At 49.4% G+C, this 19,466-nt stretch overlaps 1 protein-coding gene across 1 annotated transcript; it reads left to right on the plus strand.

The window, feature by feature from the left end:
- The first annotated feature begins 2,454 nt into the window (after positions 1-2,454).
- On the plus strand, positions 2,455-11,728 carry C1QTNF6 (C1q and TNF related 6). Its single transcript, XM_035128396.3, has 3 exons — positions 2,455-2,689; positions 5,825-6,074; positions 7,669-11,728. The coding sequence occupies exons 2-3, from the start codon at positions 5,831-5,833 to the stop codon at positions 8,214-8,216; spliced, it is 792 nt and encodes a 263-aa protein (XP_034984287.2). The 5' UTR covers positions 2,455-2,689; positions 5,825-5,830; the 3' UTR covers positions 8,217-11,728.
- Positions 11,729-19,466: the final 7,738 nt, after the last annotated feature.

The raw sequence follows: 19,466 nt of genomic DNA on the forward strand, positions 1-19,466 counted from the left end.
TTTGATTTCAGCACTGAATAAACTTCTGCCAACAATCCAGAGAGTCTTTTATTGTCACACATGCTACCCACATTTTTTAATATAATACATTATCTTATACAACATCACTCTGGCCTATGCCATAGTATTTTATTTCCAGTCCTCTACTGGTGGAAAATCTTGTTTCCTTCCATTTGGGGCCATTAATACTTGAGCAATGACAAACATATTTCCTAGCCTTTCCTGATACTTATTATGAATTAGCCCAGCCAATCTACCAAATACAATAGCAAAACTGTGAGAACTATTACCAGCTTGCACCCCAGATTACTTTAACTGCACACATCTAACAATAAAAGGTGCCCGATCTTGATCTCCAACAGGATATGTTACGAAAGAAACAATTCACACAACCTTTGTTTCCTCCCTCACAACACCAGGACCTGGGTTCATACAATGAAGCTGAATGGTAGAAGATAAGAGCAGTCAAAACATAGTACATACTTGAACTATGGAATTCACTGCTACAAGATGTGGTGTTGGCCACAAATCTAGATGGCTTTAAAAAGGCATGAGGGAAATTCCTGGAGGAATCATAAAATTATAGGGTTGGAAGGTCCTCCAAGGGCCATCTAGTCCAATGTCCTGCAATGCAGGAATCTCTACTAAGGCATCCCTAACAGATGGCCACCCAACCTCTACTTTAAACCACAAAGGGAGGAGAGTCCATCAACTCTCAAGGGAGACCGTTCCACTGTTAAACAGCTCGTATTGTCAGAAAGTTCTTCCTGAGGTTTAGTTGGAATCTCCTTTCTGGTACCTTGAATCCATTAGTTTGGGTCCTATCTTCTGAAGCAGAAGAAAACAAGCTTGCCCCATCCTCCACATGACAGCCCTTTAGATATTTGAAGATGACTATCATATCTCCTCAGACTCCTCTTTCCCAGGCTAAACATACCCAGTTCCTTCAATGGTTCCTCATAAGGCTTGGTTTCCAGGCCCTTTGATAATTTTGGTCACCCTCCTCTGCACAGGATAGAAGGCAGCCCTGTTTAGGGAAGCTTTTAATGTTTGATGGATTTCTGTATTTTAGTGTTTTGTTGGAAGCCGCCCAGAGTGGCTGGGGGAACCCGGCCAGATGGGCGGGGTATAAATAATAAATTATTATTATTATTATTATTATTATTATTATTTATTGAGTCAGACCACTGGTCCACTTTGCTCAGGATGAAGAGGTATCTAGCCAAGTGAGGTGGAGAAAGGCCCACTCATTTGTCACTATGGTAACAGAGCTTACTCTATAAGATGCTGATGGGTACTTAGCCAACTAGCTAAGGCCATGGTCTTAACAAAGGAGCTGGTTTGACTGGTTCAGCAGGCTTCCTCTTATGGATTCTAACCTTACATACATTGGGTCACAGGCCTAGATGGTACCCACAGATATCATCCAGACCAAACCCTAGAACCATAACATTGTGGAATTAGAAGGGACCCTAAGGGCCATTTAGTCCAACCCCCTGCAATGCAGGAGGCCCATATGAGGACTGAACCCATGACCCTGGCATTATCAACAACACACCAGTTAAGCTAATTGCCAAACCCGCAACACTATTGTGGAATCTGGACACGGATATGAGCTGCCACACCGTCCGGCCACGTAGTTTGCCTTCTCCACTGTGATGAGCTGTTTCTTTCTAAAGCCACATCTATATCTAACAATAGGGACACAGGTGGCACTGTGGGTTAAACCACAGAGCCTAGGGCTTGCCGATCAGAAGGTTGGCGGTTCGAATCCCTGCGATGGGGTGAGATCCCATTGCTCGGTCCCAGCTCCTGCCAACCTAGCAGTTTGAAAGCACGTCAAAGTGCAAGTAGAGAAATAGGTACCACTACAGTGGGAAGGTAAACGGCATTTCCGTGTGCTGCTCTGGTTCACCAGCAGCAGCTTTGTCATGCTGGCCACATGACCTGGAAGCTGTACGCTGGCTCCCTCGGCCAATAATGCGAGATGAGCGCCACAACCCCAGAGTCGGTCACGACTGGACCTAATGGTCAGGGGTCCCTTTACCTTTACCTTTTATATCTAACGATTAGCAGCAGAAAGTGCTGTGCAAATCTTTTGGAGTGTAAATCTTAGCATCTCCTCTTGGGCGGGTGATGCTAAGATTTCACAGCGACTGAATTCACCTTGGTTCGGATTCTGGCACGAAGTTCACCATCCATTTCTGTTGTTCAACAGATGACAGGCTGCAATCCCTTCCCCCTTTCCTGGGCTGGGGGCCCAGTCCGCCTGCGCTTACTCCCAAGTAGACATGCCTCCCTCCACCCTTTCTCTGGCTCTCACAGGGCCCAGCAAAGGGGCCGGGATGAGCAGGCACGGAGCTTGAAAGGAGGCAGGATCTGCTCTTTTTTTTTTTTTTTTTGCAGAGGAAAGAGTTAACGCGGCAGAAACCTAACACCCGCTGGAGCCGTAGAGCCCAAAAGCGGAGGGGAGAAAGGGGACGGGACGGGAGCCTCGCAGGCGGGCTGTGCCGGCGGTTTGAGTTGCCTCTGCCAACAACAAGCTATTAAAGACATGGGACTCCGGGCTGGCTTGGCTAGCAGAGGGGATCCAGTGTGCAGAGGGGACTGACCGGCAAAGCAGAGGAGCGGAAACTTTCAGGGATCTTGAAAGGCGGCGGAGGCGGCGGTGGCGCGCCACTCTTCCAGGGTGAGCCTGCTGGTGGTCACGGGCTAGGTGTCCCGGGGATGGATCCAGGCAGATGAAGAACTCCTTGGCCTTCCGCCCCTTTGCAGCCCCCGGCCCGTTCCTTCCTCCGTGTCACCTTTGCGCGCGCGCGCGTGTGTATGCTTAGCTTGCAAAACTCCAGCCCGGGCGCCCCTAATCAAACGCACATGCCTCGGCGGCAGCAGCCTTTGCCTTCCCCTCGCGCTCCAGCCGTGCCAGCCCCTCCGCCTCTTCTGCAAGGCTTGCATATTCCTGCTTCCCTTGAAGTTCCGCAGCCGCTGTGCAAACTTCCAAAGGGTCAAAAGAACACACAGATTTCTTCTTCTTCTTCTTCTTCTTCTTCTTCTTCTTCTTCTTCTTCTTCTTCTTCTTCTTCTTCTTCTTCTTCTTCTTCTTCTTCTTCTTCTTCTTCTTCTTCTTCTTCTTCTTCTTCTTCTTCTTCTTCTTCTTCTTCTTCAAATGCAAGGGGTGCTGCTTCACCAGAGGGCAGAAGTCAGCTGTCTTTTAGGCAGCTTTCCCAAACTCTTCAAAGGCACGGTTTGCTAGAGCGGAAACAGAGCTCTTCTCTCCTTCCCCATCCCTAGCAGAAATAGTATTTTTTTTAAAAAAAAAATGTGCAAATTGCCCTGTCAAGCAACAAAACTTCCCTTTGAATGAGGGTGTTTGGTTCTCGTTCTGGGTGTTTGTTTGTTTGTTTTGCTCCAGCTTTTCTTCCCATTTTGCAGATCACAAAACTGAGGCAGGCTATTATTTGGAGTTCTCAATTGCACACATGTGCAGACTAAAATTAAAGCATCCTTTCAGATGTTCGGATAGGGTGGGCACTGCAGACAAACTGCCCCACCTAAGTATAGGTGGTATAAGTCAGCTTCCTATGCTACTATGTTCATAAGATTTAAACACACACACACCAGACTTTTAACATTTCTAATACTACTGAGAGTTCATTTTTAGAACAGGAAACTTTCTGGCAAGGAAGAAAGATCAGTTAACAATCTAAACTCTGCCTTCCCGACCGGATGAGCTGTGTTCATCCAAAATTCTCCCTGAATGGGAGGGATCTTTCAAGATCACTATAAATAACACTTATCTCAGTTAAGACATCCTGGAGGGAAATATCCCCATGTAATTACTGTGATGTCTGTAGTCATGGCAGGGTGCTTAAGAAAGGTGGTGAAAAGGGGTAACTTAAGGAAGTTATTATATAAGTAAGATGTGTATTAACACGTATTATTGTTTTCCAGCTTATGGTACCTTTCTAAATGGTAAATTATAGGAACAAGACTAGATGTAATGTGGAAGGTCTGTTGATAATACCTATGTCTTCTTGTTTGGTTAAAAGCAACTGCTGGGGGAGGGGGGATCTGGATTGCAGGGTGGCGAAGAGGGACTGCCCTTCCCACCCACAATCCACACCATTTCCCCATCTTAAATAAAGATGCAAGCAAACAAAAAAGCAAAAGGAAGATACAGGAACAACACAGGTCCCTGTGGTTAATAGCAGTGCCTGGTGGCAGCAGTAAATTAGAGACACTGCACAGCAGGGAAAGTTAATCTCCTCCTCTTCCACTGCTGCAACCCCGATCCAAATCCCATTCCCATGGGTGCTTTTAACTGAAGATAAAGGACTCTGAGAAATCCAGTCACAGATCTTCCACATCACATCCTGTTCAGCCCTTATCAAGCTTTCCCTTGGCCAGTAAAGGAATTGCTGATTTTCAAGTTGTTTCTTTGAAGCTCCTGGTCTGGAGATGTATCACCTCTGCTACATGTTCTGTACAACCAATGGAGTGATCCTGTGCAGGTCTACTCAAAAGAAAAGGTCTATTGAGGAAGTATGCAGAAGATTATGGCCCACAGGAGCTATTCATCATCTCTGAGGGCAGAAGGAACAATCGTGTTACTTGCTGTAGAGTAATTTACCATCTGTGCAAACAGGAAATACCTAGAAAGAAGAGAGAGAATCGTATTCACGGAGGTGCTATATCAATGCTTTCAGGTTTCAAAAACATGACTGACAACCTCTAACCATAAGAGAATAACTCATTTGGTATTTTAAGGGGGCTTGAGAGATTGGGTTGTAAAAACTCTTACAGTGGGAGGGTGGTACTCAACGAAGTCTTTATTTAGAGTAGACTGAAATAAACAGACTCTTAAATTAGTCTACTCTAAGTAAAAACTTAGTTGAATACCACCCCTACACTGTAAGACATGGGTTGGCAAACTAAGGCCCACGGTGCTGGATCAGGCCAAATTGCCTTCTGGATCTGGCCTGCGGACGGTCCGGGAATCACCGTGCCAATCGCCAGTGTGCATGTTCTTTCCCTCTCCCTCCCTCTCACTCACACGGCAGCGCCTCCTCCCTCCCTCCTCCTGGCTTCTCCCCGCCCTGCCTAGAGGAGGAAGGGGGCTGGGCTTTGTTGGTGCCAGCAGCAGCAGCACTCGAGTGGCCACCATTTTAAGCAGCCCCTCCCTGGAGCCCTTTCATGTGCCGCTCATTGTCCTGCCGCCAGCCCCTGCCGCTCGCAAGACATAGGTTAGCAGCCACTGGACCTCGTGGTGCTCTTTCATCATCTTTCCCCCCCCAAAAATATAGTCCAGCCCCCCACAAGGTCTAAAGGACAGTGGACCAGCCCCCTGTTGAAAAAGTTTGCTGACCCCTGTTATAAGAATTTATCCAACCCATCTCCTCAAACCCACTGGCGGAGGAAGAGGAGTGTGGGGGGAGCACGATTCCAGTGGGGTGCCATCGTGATTATATACCCCACTGCGCTGGGCGCCACACCCCCAGGACACGTGGCACACCCCACCCCCGCTTGCTCCCCCCCCCAGTGCCAGAGCATAAAGCTCCGCCACTGCTCAACCCCCCCCAAAATATCAAGAATGTTCCCTCGTGACTAGAGGCAGTCAGCCATGTTTTTGAGACCTGAAAGGACTGATATAGCACCTCTCTGAAGAGGATTCGTTCTCGCTCTTCTTTCTTTTTGCTTGCCTGCCTTACCTTCTCCTTTTTTCTGAGGTGTTTTTAGTCACAGAGAATCGAGGCCCAGAAACACCCTGCACTTTCACATCCTCTCGATTTCAGTTCCCTTTGTGTTTCCTTCTCTTCTCTGCCAGGTCACTATGGAAACCATCCGCATGCAAGTACCTTTGGTCATCCTTGTACTCCCACTATTTGTATTTGGGGCTCCCGCTGATGCATCTGGCCCCCAAGACGTCACCATCACCTCAAGCAGTTGCAAACGTTGCTGTGATTCCCTGGACACACCTGGCTCCTCCGAGGCCAGTCCTGGCAGAAACAGTCCCCCCACCTTGCCCTATACTATTCCAGAGGTGCGTCCATATATCAACATTACCATTCTGAAGGGTAAGTGCATATTCAGCTACTCCTCTCCCTTCATTCTTTCCTCCCAGCATCACCTCAGTGCCTAAAATCATATTTTAAGCTTCCCAATGGGCCAGGGGATGTACTTGAATTTTGCCTATAGTAACAACACTTCCGTGTGAAGTGTTGTTACTATATATATGCTTGTGTGTACAGTGGTACCTCTACTTACGAATAACTCTACTTACGAATGTTTCTACTTACGAAGGGAGCTCCGTCCGCCATCTTGGATGCGGTTTAGATAGGATTTTTTCTACTTACGAATTTTTAGATAGGGTTGCTTCGACTTACGAATTTTTTCTCCCAATGCATTCCTATGGGATTCAACTTACAAATTTTTTCGACTTACAAATGTGTGTTCGGAACGCATTAAATTCGTAAGTAGAGGTACCACTGTATATAACATATATAGAAATGTAAGTTGAGTGGTTAATGTGCAAAGCAACTGGCCATTGTGCACATTTACCAGGCCTCATGGAGAGCACATAATCATTCCATGAAGCGGAAATTGTGCGCATTTCCGGGTCAATCAATTAGGTTTGTTAGGGATTGTGCATACTGGCCAGAGAATGTACAAAATTCAATCAAGATATGCACATTTCCCAACATCTGTTGGCAATTAGGCATATTGACCATGAAAAGTGCACAATTTCCTCTTCATGAAAGGATTATGGGTAGAATTCAATGTCACACTAAGGCCATGTTCCATCAGCCCAAGCTTTTCAGATTGCCAGATAAAACAATCTCCTCCACCCCTGCACAGTGTTCAGGGTGTGTGTCTCCTGACCATCCAATGCAGAACTGGGGACGGTATGGAGGGAGAAAATGTTGGTGGAGGCAGCTAGTGGGATTCACTGCACTGGCTTTCCTAAGTGCAGCAACTCAAATGAATCCGACCCTATATGAACATTCTGCATGAGACCCAATGAATGTGCACAACGGTCAGCCGTTACACATATTAACCACTCAATTCACATTCCCCTGAATATGTACAATATGATTGTGTATGAGTGTGTGTGTGTGTGTGTGTGTGATCTACAAGTTTGTTTGTAACTAAAGTTGCCCATAAGTAACATTCCTCAGTGCTGGGTAAGTTGCTCATCTGTCTGTAGCAGAACCATAAAAGTCAAAGGAATGGCTCCATTTGGTTAGAAAAGCCTGGAATCAGTTCAGGGCCAAGACCAAAAGTTATCCTCTTCAGGCCCAATGCAAAGCAGGCAGAGGTTGCCAGCGTGCAACTAATTGAGGAAAGTCGGCCTAGTGGTAGCATATGTTTTACTTGGCTGCAGCTTCCTATCTCTGAGGGCTTCCAAAGACGCTTCTTCTCCAGCTGTCCCTACATGTGGGACAGAGCTGCTGCTTTTGCCCTGCCTTCCGTCACAGATCCTTCCCCACAGCCCTCCTCCTTCGCTGGCAGCTGTGTCATCCTTTTATCACGATGAGTGCCAAGGATGCTGCAAAATGCATGGAAACATATTGTAAGGGAGGGTTCCAAGCCCACCCACCAAACCATGGGTGTCCTAAGCCTTTGCCACAACCCTCCTTTCTCTTTTTTTTTCTCTCTCTCTCCCTACAGGAGATAAAGGAGATCAAGGAGAACCTGGGATTCCTGGGAAATGGGGCAAAGAGGGGCCCCCGGGTGAACGGGGAGCCCAGGGCCCAAAGGGCAGCAAGGGGCAGATGGGTGCCCCTGGAGATCCTTGCAAGCACCAGTACGCAGCCTTCTCGGTTGGCCGCAAGAAGGCGCTCCACAGCAGTGAAGGCTACCAGGCCTTGATCTTCGACACGGTCTTCGTGAACCTCTACAGCCACTTTGACATGTTCAAGGGCAAGTTCTACTGCTACGTGGCTGGCCTGTACTTCTTCAGCCTGAACGTCCACACCTGGAACTTCAAGGAGACCTACATGCACGTCATGCGGAACGACCAGGAAGAGGTCATCCTCTACGCCCAGCCCAGCGACCGCAGCATCATGCAGAGCCAAAGCCTGATGCTGGAGCTGCGGGAGAACGATGAGGTCTGGGTGCGCCTCTACAAGCGAGAGCGCGACAACGCCATCTACAGTGACAACGTGGACATCTACATCACCTTCAGCGGCTACCTGATCAAGCCCAGCCTTGAGTAGCTGCTTGCCTCTCGAGCACCTCCGCTGCCCTCCTAAGCATGACTGTTCACACTGCCTGTAAGCTGCTGCAAATCATACACAGAAGGACTGGAAGCATCCGAAGAATGCGGGGCCATTCAAGAAGACCATTTCACTAGAGTATTAAGATGAAAGAAAGCAGTCTTTGGAATCAAAAGGGATCATTGCATTCAAGGGAAATGTTTTGCTGACTGATTCATAAGTCTGCTTGTTTTCAGACGAGCTCGTGAGGTTAGAGCTGGGGTTTCTAGGTTATCTGAAATCTTCACACCTTCTACCCCAGACATTTCCCTCATTAGAATATTGGTGCATGGACTTGGAAAGTGGTGCTTCCTTACCAGCATGCTCTAAGTGCTCTTGTTGTACATGAAGGACACAGCTGAATTGAGCAGTCTCAAGTGAGTGACATCTTCACTAAACACACCCCGGCAGTCACTATTTTTGCGCAATGAGTTCCCCTGGTGCAATGGGACCTTCCTCCCTCTTCTCCCGAAATCTGGATGGGAGGGTCAGGAGAACCCCCAAAATGGCTCATGCAGAGAGGGGAGGCAATTCTGCATGGCAAGCAGAAATGCTTTCTCTGATGGAGCAATTGCCATAGCTTGACTCTGAATCCCACCCATTGGGTGCATGCCATGCTCGTCTCTGAACAGGTTTTGTAGCTCTGTAGGCTGAAAGTTAGATCTCTTCAGTAGGCTGTGCACACAAAGGTCAGAATCCAGCCCACAAATTGTGCATGAGATCAATGGGGCTTACACGACTGTGAACTGGATTGTAGCCTGTGATTTTAGAACTTGTCAGCTGAACAGTCATGTTTAAAATAGGTGTGCAAAAGATACAGGGAAGTTGAAAGAAAGGAATGGTGCAACTACCTTTTTGTAAACCTCTGTTTGCCATTGCCATGCAGGGCCATTTGCACATATGGGGAACATGGGCCTAGACTGGTTTAACCTTGATAATGCCTTAAGTGTTGAAGAAACAGGCCAGCTCAGGCTGGGGCAAACATCAAAGGAAAGAAAGCTTCTAGAGGGAATATTTTTTCTGGTTCTCATAAGTGAGACTTGCACTTATGTACAGGCAATGATCATTTTGGCAAAGCCCACTCCATTATCCCCACCCCCTTTTCCAGCCATTTCCAGGTTGCAGTGATGTGCATGTGCACAGTCATGAGTGCTTTAAAGCATCATTGCCTCTACTACACTGTAGAGTGCTTTTGTTCAAGATTCCAACTAGCCAGCCCTACCCACAGTGCGTAGCAAGGGAGGGGCGAAGGGGGCGGGCCGCCCCTAGCTCCACTCTGGCGGGGGCAGCACGGGGGCAGTGCCCCGGGCCCCTGGCCTCCTCTGCCCGAGCAGGAAGAAGCAGAGCACATTACAGAGCAGGTTGCCAGGCGGCGGCAAACCGCTCCGTAGCGCGCTCTGCTTCAGAGCGCGCCGGCCGAGCAGAGCAGCAGCGCCAACCCAGACGGACTGCGCATGTGCAGACATGTGCAGTCCGTCCTGGCACATGCATCGTGATGTCAGGATGCATGCACGCTGCAGAGCGACACCCCGGGCAGCCAAGTGGCACCGTTCACCACTGCCTACCCACTTTGAAGATACTCCATTCCATGCCCTTATTTCCTGATTTTCCATTCCTCCCCCTTCCATCAGTTAGTCAGTATTCTGTGTCCATTGAGCATGCCCAGCCCTTTTTTTCCTTTAAAAAATGCACACCTGTGCAAACTTTGGGTACCCCACCCCTCACCCCCGACTCTCTGTAGCTAACACCTTTTTGAGTATTGAGGCTGCTCTTTCCTATACATCATGATCCAAACAAATTCACTATTAATAATATATAGCACATCCTGAGTTGCTTTTTTAAAAATGAAAGTCATATGGCAGGCAGTGTCACAGCACTGATTAGCTGCTATTCCTGCAGGCAATTCATCAGGAAGTAGTCTGGGATAAAGCAGGGAACGGGTAGCTGCCCATCATAGGAAGGAGACCATAGCGCAGTAGTAAAAAGCCCCAGGTTCAGTTCCCCATGTCTACCTAAAAGTAACTTAAGTAGCAGAGCTGGAGACACCTTGTCTGAATCCTTGGGAAGCTGCTGTCCTGGACTAGTCAGTCCTGGACTAGATGGACCAACAATCTGACTCGAGAGAAGGCAGCTTTAATGTTCATCATCAGAAGAAGGAGTAGCAGATGATTTCTCTTTTCACCTTGTACTACCATGCGGGCACGGTAGGTGGTAGCCCCCCACGGTTCCCTGTCTTACGCCTATCCTGCAAGCTGCAGCCAGTTTAGAAGGTAGCAAAAGCAAAAACCCTTTCCCACCCACTGGCAAGCTACTTTCGCTCATCCAGAACCCTGCTCCTCCTGTTATATAGGGATGATATTGCTGATCAGCCTTACAGGAATTTTGCCAGGATTGCAGATAGGGCTGGACAATATCTGGTTTTCAAAACATGATATATCACCAACTAAACACGATGTCTGAAACAAGGTTGGAGCTATGTAGAGGCACTGGCTGGCTTCACGGTTTTTCCCACATTGTGAATTTCACATAGCACACACAAACACATCATGATTCGCGATATATCGCCAGGTCAAAAATTATGAAACCGATATCACGATATCCGTTTCAATCCAGTTTTGGACAATATAATGATCTATCGCGCAGCCCTAATTGCAGAGGTACTTTGCGCAAAGCACTCTGAAGTTTCTAAAGGGCTATGTAGTTGGCACATGGCTGTGAGCAATGTTTAGCCGTGACTTTTTATGCACAAGCTGTGAATCTGCACATGCCCTGCCAAGCGTACTCGCTGCCTCTCCCACTGCCATGTAGCCAAGTGTGCAGACAGCAGATAGGAAAGCAGAGCTCTCCTTCCAAGTTGACAGGTCTCTTAGGGGGCAAAGGGCTATGTGGGGGCAGACATTTTTGCTTTGATCCCCATGGAGAGCCCTGCAGAGCAAGGTTATGAGAAAGAGTCTGGAAAGGGGGCTTTCTTTAGATGGGGAAGTCCGGGACTGATTGGACAAGGAACCAAATTCCTCTTCTCTGCAAGGCATAAATGGAGAAACCAGCTGTTGTATATTTGCAATGCGTGGCGTCCCTGTGTCTCTCTAGGGAACAGCAGGAATTTCTAGCACAGAATCGCTTCCAGACCTGAGCTCTGAATTCCTCGAGCCTCTGCCTCCATTCCAATGTCAGCAGAGCTCTCAAATGTTCCTACCGAGAAGCTCTGCGTTTAAAGTCAATAAGGCAAAGTGTGTGGTGTGTCAGTGTTTACTGCTTGCTTTTTGGTGCAAAAAAGACTTCTGACTTTTAAAGAAGCTCCTTTGGTGCTAAACCAGGATCCTGGAGAATAATTGGTGCTTAATGAGAGAGATATTGCAGACATAGTGGACTGTGGAATTTATGGTGCTTTATAGAGAACCCAAATCACCCACCAGATTTTTCGTGTGTGTATATATTTTCCTAAATATTAAAACTTCTTTATTGCACTTTGAGATGATTTTTCTCCTTTCGTTCCCACCCTGTTTCTCTGTGGAGCAGCTATGACACTGTGTTGTGCAAGAGCCACTCTACATCCTTTCTACTTCTGCTCTGCAGGATCTGTCAAGATTTTAGCTGCTTAAGAATTGAACATTTTGTTTCTTTGCAAAAGAGGCATTTCTAAAAAGAGGGGAGACCCGGTATAGAGGTATGGCTGGAGGACTGGAACTGTAGCTCAGAAGTAGAGTATCTGCTTCCTACACAGGATGTCCCGGGTTCAAGCCTCAACATCTCCAGGTGGGGCAGGGAATAGCCTTTACCTGAAACCCTTGTGAGCTGAGTCCATGGAGCAATGCTCTGACTCTGCTTCCTGTGTTCTTATGAACATGGGAAACCTCAAGCTCTGTTGCTCAACAGGAACATGAGCTCAACAGTTGACTTTTGGCAAGATACTGCCTTTCAGTCTTACATGCCTTACAGATGTTGTGCAGCTAGAAAGCTGCTCCTTGGAGGAAGTGCAGGATAACATGGAAGCTAATTTAGGAGTAGCCCCATTCAGCTCATTGGGATTATCTTCTGGGTAACCATGCATAGACAACTGTATGTTTCAAAACGTCTGGGACTGTTTATTTTGGAGAAAAGGCGGATAAGAGGTGACATGACAGAAGTTCTATCAAATTATTCATGGCATGGAGAATGTGGATCAAGACAAGTTTTTCTCCCTCCTAGCCCTAGAACCTTTGAACAACCAATGAAGTGGAAGGTTGGAAGATTCAGAAAGTACTTCTTAATCTTAAGAATCTTGTTGTTGTTTAGTCATTTAGTCGTGTCCGACTCTTCGTGACCCCATGGACCAGAGCACGCCAGGCACCCCTGTCTTCCACTGCCTCCTGCAGTTTGGTCAAAGTCATGTTTGTAGCTTCGAGAACACTGTCCAGCCATCTCGTCCTCTGTCGCCCCCTTCTCCTTGTGCCCTCCATCTTTCCCAACATCAGGGTCTTTTCCAGGGAGTCTTCTCTTCTCATGATGTGGCCAAAGTATTGGAGCCTCAGCTTCAGGATCTGTCCTTCCAGTGAGCACTCAGGGCTGGTTTCCTTCAGAATGGATAGGTTTGATCTTCTTGCAGTCCATGGGACTCTCAAGAGTCTCCTCCAGCACCGTAATTCAAAAGCATCAATTCTTCGGCGATCAGCCTTCTTTATGGTCCAGCTCTCACTTCCATACATCACTACTGGGAAAACCATAGCTTTAACATAGCTTTTCTTAAGAAAGCACAATCTTAAATTATGGAACTTGCTCCTGCAGGGGACGTGATGGACCACCAACCAAGATGGCTTTGAAAGACAGATCCATGATGGCTATGCTTTGCCTGCATACTTGAACACAGCAATGCTTCTGAATGCCAGTTGCTGAGAACCGCAGGGGGAGAGAGTGGTCTTGTGCTCGAATCCTGCTTGTGGGTTTCCCACAGGCATCTGGTTGGCCATTTTGAGAGCAGGACGCTGGACTCAATGGACCATGGGCCTGATCCAGCAGGGTTCTTCTTGAATCTCAGAAACTAATCAGATGTTTGGCATAGCTTCCAACTCCACATGGTCTCGGCTTAGAAAGGATAACATCTCACATCACACAGCCACAACAAATGCCACACTGCTAAATACTCTATAACTGCCACCTTCACCACACACAGCACATTTTGATTCTTATCGGTAATAAGGCATTTAGCTTCTAGACTTCAGTATCTCTGTTGCTAGTCACCTGATAAATATCTGGTTTTAGTGGTTAACTGCATCCTTCCAGGATCCAGAGCACACCTAACAATCATATCACAACAGCAACAACAACAACTGGCTCATAGGTGAGGCCAGGTTGGTTTCCCCCTTGCCCTGATGTTGTGCCTCAAAGGCAGAGGGTGCAGTTTCCCAGTGTCCCTTGCTGCCCTACTTGGTGGGAGAAGCCAGAGGGTGCCTCCCTTTGATTCTGCAACCCTGGGGCAACTGGCTGTTGGACCAGAATGTTCTTCCTTGTAGAAAGAGGGGAAGCAAACTCACTTTAGAGAGATATAATGTATGCATGCAGAATTGCGTGCCTTTTGTGGTTAAACTCTAGAATTTGGGTTTCCATAACACAGAATTTTAGTCCTTGTTTTAGTGTGAATAGTTTGCCTCTGAACCTAAGACTATTGCCCTGGTCCCCGCTGTGTGACATCAGGTCAGGAGTCACTAATACTGCTCCATCTCTCACTCTCCTTCCCTGAATGTAACTTGGAATTAACGACCTTCACAAAACTCAACCTGCAGGGGTCGCTAGAGAAGTACTGGGAAAGAGGAGTGGAAAACCACTTGGCTGACACTTTGGCCCTATAACTAGCACTTATGAAGCTGGAAATAAGAGTCTCGTGGAAGAACAGGAACATTTTTCTAATTGGCTAGGAACAGCAGCGTTTCCCTCTAGAATTTTGTTGTATGTCCATTTGGTTTTAGGAACTGGAAGTAGAGGAAAAACAACACGCACAAAATCTCCAAATCGACTTTTGCAAGCTTTGAAAATGTTTACAGGGAAAGAGCTGTGGGGTTTGATTCAAGGGCATGTGGGGGAAAGGGAAGGTTTGAAGTATCTCGTTCATGGCTGTGGGTGAAGGGCTTGGACAAGCTGCAGAAATAAAACAAGTCAGGTTGAATTGGTTTTGCTCGAGGGATCAAGGATAACGCACCAAGGTCTTTCTGAATTCCTTTTCAGGGGTGCCGAGTCTTTTTAAATAGCTCCAAAATAATGTGACAGAAAGTGGAAGGACAGCCGAAATATCCTATATTCCCTCAGACCCAGCTCATGTAAACAGAGGAGACTGTAAAACTTTTAGATACAGGGACTCCCTATAAAAATAATAATAAAATCCCTTCATGTGGAAAACTCTTGTTAGGCTTAAGACTTCCAGCTTCACCTTCTCTCTGACATGCCATTTTATGTGTGTACTGTATAAGTATTTCCCCCTCTCAATACCAGTTTCTGGGGATACAAGGAAGCAGTGGGCTGGTGCACACAGGTCCTGCTTGTGGACTTTCCATGGGCATGTGGCTTGATCACTGTGAGAACAGGATGATGGACTAAAGCAGGTCTTTTCTTATATTCTTAAGTTGCATGCCGAGGTACCAAGACATCCCCCCCAATAACTCACACTTCACACAATATTTTAGGTTTAAGGTTTCTGGCATTAATTTGGCCACAACTTTATTTAAATAAAACTGAATGGGAGTGGTTGCTTAGGCATTGGTTCTTGCCATCTGTCCCCCGCCTGGGACAGATCTGACTCCCACTAGCCTAGTAGGGGAGCCAGTAGGTAAGCACCCTCTGGGAGAGATCGGGGTAGGGGCCCACACCCTTGACCTCATCCCTCAGATGCTCCCCGAGGCTCATGTGCGGCCCTGGCCCCTAATGGGGATAAACGGACAAACATGTAGAGCCCCAGAATTAGAGGAACACCCCTAAAGGCGGCAGCAGCCATGAGGGGCAGGCCCAACCAAAATCCGTACCCCTCCACCATCCAATTTGAACCAATGCCTAACCGCCAACCTTACAAGTTGTGACTTATTGCAGCGTAGTAGGCAAAAACCACCTGGCACCAGCCAATCAGCCAAGGGGCAAAATTCCTACCAGGCCCCTGATCCAAAACAGGCAACCCCATGAGAGGCGCAGCAAGGTCAATGCAAGAACGCCTAAAATTAGAGGAGGGCGGGCAGGAGATTTGATGCAAGCACCAAAAGTTGTTATGTACTGAGCTGAATCCTAGAACAATAGGATTCAGAATCAGCGGGAGCTACCCAATCCAACTCCAGGTGGAAGTGAATCCGCAACCTGATTGGCCTGCTGGAGCAGCCAATCAGGCGGCTGGCAGAAGTGAATCTGCTACCTGATTGGCCTGTAGGAGCAGCCAATCAGGCTGCAGGCAGAAGTCAATCCACAATATAATTGGCCCACAGGTGTAGCCCTGAAGTAGCCAATCACGCAAGGCCCATTGTGTAAATAATGTATATAAGCAGATGGTTTTGGGAAAAGAGCCATTCGTCTTCTCTTCTTCTCCTTGATGAATATGAGCTGAATAAAGAGCATGAAATTCACTCTCGACTCCGAGTATATTTCACTGGCGACGAGGATGGGATCCTGCTGAGCTGACCGCCACCACGCACTGCACCGCAGCACCACCACCTGCTGCACCGCTGCATCGCACCGTGCATCCAGGCTTCAGCTCCAGGACCCAAGGAACCCAGAATGGCAACCGACAGCAGCTTCTTGCCATTCAAACCAGCATCAGGAGACTGGGAAGGGTACGCCGCCCGTTTCAACTTCCTCCTGCAAGCGAAAGAAGTCACCAACGATGCCATGAAGAGGGCGACATTCTTCAGCGTCTGTGGAGAGGAGACGTTTGAAATCGCCCGGGCTCTCCTTGCACCTAGAGATGTCGCTACCGTCTCTTACAAAACAATAATGGAACGGCTGAAGGAGCACTTTTCACCACAGCCCTCGGTGGTAGCTTGCCGAAATGCCTTCTACGCAAAGCGGCAAGCCCCAGGGGAAACCATAACTGGGTTTGTGACCTCCCTCCGCCAAGCCGCCCGGTTATGCAACTTCTCAGAGTTGGAGAACATGCTTCGTGACCGCCTCGTCGGTGGCCTGAGGGACGAGATGTTGCAACGACGCCTCTACGCCAAAAAAGACCTCACGTTCCAGATTGCTATGGAGGAAGCCCTGGCAACCGAAGCCGCCGAGAGGTCAACACAAGAGGCACGACCGGCCCCGCCATCCCAACCGAGGGTCTACCACGAAGACCTCACCGACGAATCCGAATCTGACAGGGAGGAAGTACACCGAGTACAGCGGCGCACTCAAGCAGCACACACACCACAGCAGCCTCGACGAGAAGGAGGGAACTGTGCAAGCTGCGGGGAGAACCACGAGAGGAGGACCTGTCGTTTCCGCAACGCAGAGTGCAGGCAGTGCAGAAAATTGGGACACATCGCCCGGGTGTGTCGGGCTCGACTCACCCGTCGACAAGCATCAGATGACCGACCCAGGAGCCCCAGGTCACACGGCACCATGCACCAAGGCAACTCGACGGAGATCACGGACTACCAGGTATTCCAGTTGCCCCATCCCAGCACAGAGAAAATTTATATAGAGGTACAGATAGAGGGAGCCCCATGCCGCATGGAGCTGGACACGGGTTCAACTCTATCCATAATCTCGGCCCGAACATTAAGGGAACTGTGCCCTAATGGGGGTCCCAAACTAAGGCCGGCCCCATTCACCCTCCGGGACTTCCAGAAACGTAAGGTCCCTACAATGGGGGTGGGGACCTTCAGGGTGCAATATCGAGGGCGAAAGCAACAATTGGACTTGCTGGTAGTTAAGGGCCCCTACGTTAGCTTACTGGGACTGGCATGGTTTGGACCTCTGGGGCTAGCCGTTACCGGGGTGAACCGCACTAGCTTACAAGTGGACGTGGACGCCATATGCAAAGAGTTTCCAGGGGTTTTCGATGGGGCATTGGGACGATATACAGGACCCCCCATTGCCCTACAGCTAGACCCCGCTGTACGACCCATCAGGCACAAGGCCCGCCTGGTCCTGTTCGCCCTGAAACCCCGCATAGACGAGGAATTGGACCGGCTCGTGGAGCAAGGAGTGCTGGATCCGGTGCCCAACGCCCCCTGGGAAACTCCAATTGTCACACCCGTCAAGCCTAACGGTTCGGTCCGCATCTGTGCAGACTACAAATGCACCATAAACAAGGCTCTCACGGCCCATGCATACCCAGTGCCAGTGGTCAGCCATGTCCTCGCCACCCTGGCTGGGTCAAAAATCTTTGGCAAACTGGACTTGGCCCAAGCGTATCAACAGTTGCCTGTGGACGAAGCCACAGCAGAGGCTCAGACGATTGTGACGCACAGAGGGGCATTCAGAGTAAAGCGGCTGCAATTTGGCGTTAGCGTGGCACCAGGCATATTCCAGAATCTAATGGACTCTCTCCTTAAAGGGATTCCTGGCGTCACCCCCTTCTTCGATGATGTACTGATCGCCGGGCCCACACCAGAGGAATTTGAGGACCGCCTCCGCTCCGTCCTGCACCGTTTCCAGACGGCGGGCCTCAAGGTGAAGCGGGAAAAGTGTTTACTGGGAGTGCCGCAGGTGGACTTTCTGGGATTTAAGGTGGACGCAGAAGGGGTCCATCCAACCGGTGACAAGGTACGGGCCATTTGTGAGGCCCCAGCGCCCAAGAGCAAGCCCGAACTTCAGTCATTCTTGGGACTATTGAACTTTTACCATGCCTTCCTTCCCCATAAGGCAGCGGTAGCGGAGCCCCTACACAGACTCCTAGATAAAAGGGCCCCTTGGGTGTGGGGCCAGCGACAAAGGGCCGCATTCCAGGCAGTCAAGGACTTGCTCGTCTCGAACTCGGTCTTGGCACACTTCGACGAGAGGCTGCCAGTGGTGCTGGCATGCGACGCCTCTCCCTATGGCATCGGCGCTGTCCTGGGACACCAACTCCCGGATGGAAGAGAGGTGCCGGTGGCATACTTCTCCCAGACGCTTGCTGCAGCCGAACGAAACTACTCACAGATTGACAAGGAGGGTCTGGCAATCGTGAAGGGCGTAAAAAAATTCCATGATTTCTTGTACGGGCGGCCCTTTACCATAGTGACTGACCACAAGCCGTTGCTTGGCCTGTTTGCCCCCGAGAAGCAGACCCCCCAAGTGTTGTCTCCACGTGTCCTCAGGTGGTCAATTTTCCTTGCCGGCTACCAGTATGCACTAATCCACCGCCCTGGGAAGGCGATGGGCCACGCAGACGCACTCAGCAGGCTACCACTACCAGAAACAGGCCCCGACCCAGCGCCTGCGCAAGAGGTTATGACCCTGGAGCTGCTTCCCGACCGACCCATTCAGGCACAAGAAGTTGCGCACCATTCCACAAAAGATAGGGTCATCTCCCGGGTCCTGGACTGGGTGTGGCGAGGATGGCCCAGCAGCAGCCCCGGGCCAGAATTCGCTGGCTACACAAACCGCAAACATGAACTGTCGGCCCACAAGGGGTGCCTGTTATGGGGAAGCAGGGTCGTTGTTCCCCAGCCCCTCCGCAAAAGGGTCCTCACAGCCCTACACGAGACACACCCAGGGGTAGTGAGGATGAAGGCCCTTGCCAGGAGTTACGTGTGGTGGCCGGGGATTGACAGAGAGATAGAGGCCTGGGTCCAACACTGCCAGACCTGCCAAGAATCCCGCCCGGATCCCCCAAGGGCCCCAGTCCAGCCCTGGGAGTCCGCCCGACATCCATGGTCACGCTTGCACGTGGACTTCGCTGGCCCCTTCCAGGGAAAAACATTCTTCATAGTGGTGGATTCCTACACCAAATGGCTGGAGGTCGCACTGGTACCGTCCACTTCTACGGCGGCAGCCATCCGGGTACTACGTAAGCTGTTTGCAACCCACGGGCTCCCTGACACCCTCGTCTCGGACAATGGAACCGCATTCACGTCAGAGGAGTTCCAGACCTTCACAGCGCAGAACGCCATCCGCCACATCCGCTCAGCACCATTCCACCCTGCCACCAATGGCCAAGCGGAGCGCATGGTGCGGACCACCAAGGACAGCCTCCGCCGCATAACACAAGGGGACTGGGAATACCGCCTTGCCGCATTTCTTCTAGCACAGCACAGCACCCCAAGCACAACGACGGGCCGGAGCCCAGCTGAACTA

The sequence above is a fragment of the Zootoca vivipara genome, chromosome 9 (assembly GCF_965207765.1).
Source record: "Zootoca vivipara chromosome 9, rZooViv2.hap1.1, whole genome shotgun sequence".
NCBI lineage: Eukaryota > Metazoa > Chordata > Lepidosauria > Squamata > Lacertidae > Zootoca > Zootoca vivipara.